General features: G+C 34.7%; 1 protein-coding gene across 7 annotated transcripts in view; it reads left to right on the top strand.

The window, feature by feature from the left end:
* The window catches only part of wwk (anoctamin 8 white walker), a 24,731-nt gene that overhangs the window by 14,581 nt on the left and 4,275 nt on the right, over window positions 1-5,875 (top strand). For 3 of the 7 annotated variants that reach the window (XM_017897837.1, XM_017897838.1, XM_017897836.1), the window contains exons 1-10: window positions 7-161; window positions 692-968; window positions 1,112-1,300; window positions 1,540-1,725; window positions 1,859-2,011; window positions 2,708-2,843; window positions 3,392-3,447; window positions 4,055-4,129; window positions 4,727-5,038; window positions 5,465-5,533. In XM_017897837.1, coding sequence (XP_017753326.1) covers window positions 19-161; window positions 692-968; window positions 1,112-1,300; window positions 1,540-1,725; window positions 1,859-2,011; window positions 2,708-2,843; window positions 3,392-3,447; window positions 4,055-4,129; window positions 4,727-5,038; window positions 5,465-5,533 — 1,596 coding nt within the window. In that variant the 5' untranslated portion in view covers window positions 7-18. Of the gene's footprint in view, window positions 162-691; window positions 969-1,111; window positions 1,301-1,539; window positions 1,726-1,858; window positions 2,012-2,707; window positions 2,844-3,391; window positions 3,448-4,054; window positions 4,130-4,726; window positions 5,039-5,464; window positions 5,534-5,875 lie in introns of all 7 variants that reach the window. The other 4 variants (XM_017897842.1, XM_017897839.1, XM_017897841.1 and 1 more) reach the window with 4 other exon arrangements.

The following is a 5,875-nucleotide window of genomic DNA, read 5'->3' as shown; positions in this document are numbered from 1 at the left end:
GAATGCGACGTCGTGGTGATGTTCCCAAGCGGAGCAAGCGATGAAACCCTGATGTGGCTTCTAGGTCGACTTCGGGCCGGAACCCCAGGCCTAGTGGTGCACGTGCGACACCATGCCTCATCAGATAGCTACGGCTTTTACCTAACAGCTCCTTTTAGCGTGTAAGTACATATTATCCTACTTTATAACCATATTATACAGCACTGTCTAAGTATATGGCCGTATTCTAGCATCCTCTGCTGTCCTCGCCAATTTTTAGATCTGATTTCACAAAATACTACCGATATTAATCTATTATATACACATTATACTCGTGTCAGATATCAGTATCTCATGCACGTTCTTTCTACTATTCCCAGTTGAGTTCTTAGCAATCACTTGCCCAAATAGTAGTTCAGTTATGATTCCAGAGTGTTCTTTAAGCTCAACTAAGTACAATCCAGGGTGTATTTCCATAGGTTTACAGATGTTATTTTATCTTGACTCAAGTAGCTGTGCGCACGTCAGAACAGAAGTGAGAAGCAGGAACAGCAAGTAAAATATAGCATTAATCTTTCCTTTAGAGAATTCCAAGAAATGATTGGAACTCGTGGTTACATCAGTGAGCAGATTTGTGACCATATACACCGACAATACTGTAATTTTAATTATAACTTCTATTCTCGTTAAATTTATTTTCGATCTTTGACAGATTATTGAAAGCTGCCGAAGAGGTTCATTTACCAAAGACCTTACGTCAAGAGTTTGGTGGTGGATTGAAGGAATTCGTAGGTTCTGAGTCGAGCTGTTTTGAAGGCAGTGACGATGAAGCACGATTTTTCACTACTCAGGAAAGACAGTCTTTGGTACTGCATTTGCTGCACACCCTCAGAGCAGGCCCACAGGATCTTCACAGTCTATCTGGGCTTAAGATGGTGGAAGGTCAAGCAATTATTCCAAAGTGCATTTCTTCTGGGATTATATCTCAGGTTCGTGTTATCCAATAGACAGTCTTAACTTTGAATCTATTTTTATCTCTGCAATAATTCATAATTTTAAAAACCAAACTTCTAAAAAATTGTATCGTTAATTTGCGGTTCATATTTACGTGTAACGATAAATTTGGGTTTAGGTTTTCCCTCTTCACGAATTGCCTGCGTTAGAGAAGCTACAGCAGACCTGGGTCCGCGCGTTTCTCAGCCCTCAACCACTAGACGACATTTGTAAATACTTCGGAGTCAAGATAACCATGTACTTTGCGTGGCTCGGTCATTATACCACCGCTTTAATTGTTCCAGCTGCAGTGGGTGCCATATATTGGGTAAGAGGAAATCGAGGCTTGCAGATGTAAGTCAACTGTTTTTGGAAGAAATATCCAAACGTTTTACTGCAGCTAATTACTAGCTAATAATTGCAAAATGTTGGAATACCTTTTCCGGAGGAACACGACTTGCATCCGATAGCTTCAAGTTAATTTTTTATGCCTGAAGATTTTTAAACATTTCGTCCATTTAATCCTCTCTGATATTAACATCGTCATTATTTTGATCTTGTCCCAAGGTCGGCATCATTGGCAGGAATCAAGCGGTAGAAGACGTAGCGTATGTTCTATTCTCTGTTTTTAATGTAATCTGGGCCACCGTTTATCTGGAAACATGGAAAAGAAGGGGCGCCGAATTAGCCTACAGATGGGGTACGTTGGATCAAAGAGACGACCTACTTGTCGAGCCTAGACCGTTGTTTACGGTAAGCTTTCAGACAATCACCAACACCTCTCACGTTTTTCCCCTTCCTCGTGTACTCGTTTTAGATTACAGTAATATTCTACTAAATATGATTCCAATACCTTTATCTATTTCTCTATTTATTATTGTTACAGGGCACCTTGGAAACTTCACCTGTAACAGGAAGACTAGAACCAACTTACCCTAGATGGAAGAGGAACATATTCCGGTACTTCGTCAGCGTTCCCATTATCGCGACGTGCTTGTTCTTCGTTTTCATTGTGATGATCCTCAGCTTTCAGATACAGGTTACAGACATTTTTATATAGTTTTCATTTCGAGTCAATTTGTCTTTCCTTATTAGCAAATTTGTGTGTATCATCTATATTGTCATTTCTTTATATTTAAATTCGTGTTTTATTAAATCCCATTGAAATATCCAAGAAATAAGTAGCAAACAGTGGACATTGCTAACAATGTTTGAGTTTGGCAACATGCCTGAAATCACACTTGCAAAGTTTTCTTACGAAATCTCATCAAGAAAAAAAAAGCCTGGGGACAATGTAATTCCAAAGTTGAAGCGATATTTCTGTCCAACTGTCAGAAGAAATTTAACTTGAGAAAACGCCGAGTTTTTTTTTTCGACGACTGCAATTACTTGAACAGAAGCCAACTCCTCGATCGATTTATCATTATTCAACCTTTCGTCGAAGTTACAAAACTTTCCTGGTTATCGCACTTATCTTTACTTGTTTGATGGATAATATTTATTCCATGTATAAATGTTTCCAGTACGTAATGATATATTTTATCTCAGTATATGATACACTTTGTCATAATACCTAGCAATACAATAAACGTTCGTGAGAAAATATTACAAAAAACTCGTTTAATATTCCATGTTGAGTTTGCCTATTTCTAATCGGCAAGTTTTTAGCGATAGTTTAACTTGTGTTCCAAGAATCATACTTATTTTCTAAAATATGTTTAAAAAACAATTGCAGGATTGGTGGGATGCTCGTTTGGAGTCCAGGGGATATGGATTCTGGTTGAGCTACGTACCAAAAGTTTTACTAGCAATAGTGATAGCATTAATGGACGAAGCGTACTTCAAAGTTGCCGTGTGGTTGAACGATATGGGTACGTATAAGATGGCCAGTGCATCAACAGAACAATTATGTACATTATTTTGATTCCCATAGTATTGCTATCACTCTCTCGACATGATTGATCATTGTCGTACGGAACGAGATACGAGAGCGAACATTTTGTACGAATTCTTCGCATTGACTTTGTGTGTTCTCACAAGACACTATGCACGTCTAGTTCTTTTTTTCTGTCAAGAGCCTATAGCATATATATACTTTTCGAATCTTTTCACGGCTTAGCTTCTTTTAGAAATTAACTCAGAACTATGTCCCTGATTAACATACGTGACTTGAACAGATCTATTAACAAGCGAATGTTTTTGTGTTCTCTTCCTTATTATAAGAATACATCATACAAGTGAAATATATTACATAGATCTTACTATACTTATGTTTTTATACTCCTCTTTCTAATTCTATTACTTTTTTCCTTTTCTTCTTTCTTTTTTCTTTCTCGTATTTTTTCATTTTTTTTTTACATACTGGAGAGCAGTCATGTTATAGTAGATAGTATTTGTTATTTTTGTGTGTTGGACGCAGAAAACTATCGGCTAGACACTGAGTACGAGAATCATCTGATCTACAAGGTGGCACTGGTAATAAAGAAGAACTCTCCACTTTCAACCATTAGAATTATATTACATGTACTAGCTGTATTCTTTTGAGTCCTCCTCTAACCAAAAGCTGTAGAATGATCAGTTTTTTGTTTCTTCTTTTTAAAATTCAATAGTTATGTGATTAATATTCATATTGCTTCTCAGTCTTGTCAATTCTGAAAAACTTAATTTTATTCTAACTACTATTACTGTCGAATATACATAACTTTTTTAAGCAATTCATTAATTTATTTGCATTCAATAATTAAATTAACTTAGTAATAAAGACAAAATATAACATATGTTTAACGTTAAAAAATGTATTAAAAAATTATAACATCAAAATTCCTGAATAAAGGAAGACTTTATAAGAAATTTAGAGGTGGACCTTTAAATATAGTGTCAAATAAAAGCTCTTTTGCTTCTCCATTTGATTCAATTAATCGGAAAGTAAAAATCTGCTCTGGCTGTCTCTGTCGCTGCATGAAAATTCAATTCTCTCCTAAAACACTTTCTGCTTGCGCTTGTATACGTTTCGTGCATTTTAGTATATGTCTTAATCCACTACGACAGATAGAAAGTATACAGAAGAGACTATGTATTTCAGTTTCAGTTTGTAAACTCCTTCCTATCGCTATTTTACATCGCCTTCTACCTACAGGATCAAGAGAGACTTAAAGAGGTAAGGATCCCTTTACTCCCGTTTCTTCCTCTTTTTCTTTCTCTATTCTATCGAAGTTTTTTCATAGATAAAGTCTTAGATGAACTTAGATCAGCTCCTTTATATGGTATTCAATTTTCTGTCCTTGCGAATTCTTATCTCTGTAATTAGTATTTAGACAATATTAGATTATTTTTAGATAATGATAATGGTTACGACAAAAAACAGTGATTGTGATAAATATGATAAAAGAGTCGATAAAGAATCAAACACTTAGACAATAACTTCTTAGCTTTTTAAAATTACGTAGTTCGAAATGTACCGGATAAATTAAGAAAAAGGAATAAAATGTATAAAATTTCAGTTTTTAGTACATTTCATATTCTAAAGTTCATTTTGAACTTTGTAATTAAAAAAAGAACAACCTGATAAAAAAAATATAGTTTTTTTTTTAAATATAAAGTTAAAAAGTCACGGAATCACTCTGTACTTGGTAAAATTTATTCTTCGTTTAGTCAAAGTTCAAAAAATTATTTGCAAAACGTAAGAGATACAAATATTCAATTTCTGAAAATATTTGAAAAATATTATAATGAAACTTGTTTCTTATGATTCTAGCAATTAGCCGCACTACTAATAGCGCGACAAGTTATTGGAAATTTGAAAGAGTCTGCTGTACCATACCTAATCGAGCAGCTACGATTGGCCCGCCTAAGTTTCGAACTTTTCGGTGCATTAAGCCCAAGCGAGGCTAGGCCGCCACCTAGCGAGGAGAATGAAGAATTACGAAATGAATCTGAGGACAAAAGCGAACGTTCGGACGGCGGGAAAACCAAGCAGCCAAGAAATGTCAGCCAAGCAGAGCTGGAGAGTTCTCTCTACAGAGTAGGACATCCCACTAATTCTCTACTTAGTGACTTTACGTTCAAGGTTTGATCTAGATTTAGCTAATTTCTTTCGTTTTCAATGCACTTATGCAGTTGCGCACTGAACCTGAATTGCGTTGGCGGCATTTTAAACGCGAGTTGAGGTTAAGTAACAAATTGGAAAAGTTGTTATATTTAAAACAATAAAATTGTAGTATTTTTTTTGTAATTAACATTATAAAATTTAAATGATTGGAATCGCCAAGGTGACAGGTTCTCTCATTCGTCATATCATAATTCTTTATCTTTTCTTTATGTTATTTTTAATGACACTTGGCTTGCATAGACAATATCTTGTTTTCATTAGTTTTATTTTGGGGCAATCGAAAATATTAAAAGCAATCTTAGTATGGAAAAAAGAAATGGAAATGTACACGAATGTGGAGCTAATGAATGTTGTCCTGTGTTTTCTGATCAGTTCTTTTTGCAGAGTTTTAATGATTTTCTTTTCCCGTTTCCTACCAATTCTGTCAACGACGAACAGGTATCGACCAAAAAGGTAATATCATCTGATCATCCTATCATTAAATAATTGACCCTTTCGATTACCGACTATAGTAATTATCATTAAATAATGAAATCCGAAGAAAGGTATAGATATGAATATAATGGAATATACGAGTAAAATGACATATACGGATTTTTTGAAATTGCTGCAGATCACTTAAATAATGCATGATAAAAAAGTGCGTTTGTCGTGTAATAAACAAATGTTTAATTTCACTTTATTTTTCAATAACATAATGTTAAAGATAAGGTTTTGGTCACATGGTGTTAAGCAACCCCATTTCCATGTAAGATTCGTTCCTCTATTTGATTGATCTGTAATTTTAAAGTATAT

This window comes from Eufriesea mexicana, unplaced genomic scaffold (genome assembly GCF_001483705.2).
Source record: "Eufriesea mexicana isolate 0111107269 unplaced genomic scaffold, ASM148370v2 scaffold572, whole genome shotgun sequence".
Classification (NCBI taxonomy): Eukaryota; Metazoa; Arthropoda; class Insecta; order Hymenoptera; family Apidae; genus Eufriesea; species Eufriesea mexicana.
The sequence above is the reverse complement of the archived record's forward strand: the minus strand, read 5'-3'. Positions and strand labels throughout refer to the sequence as shown.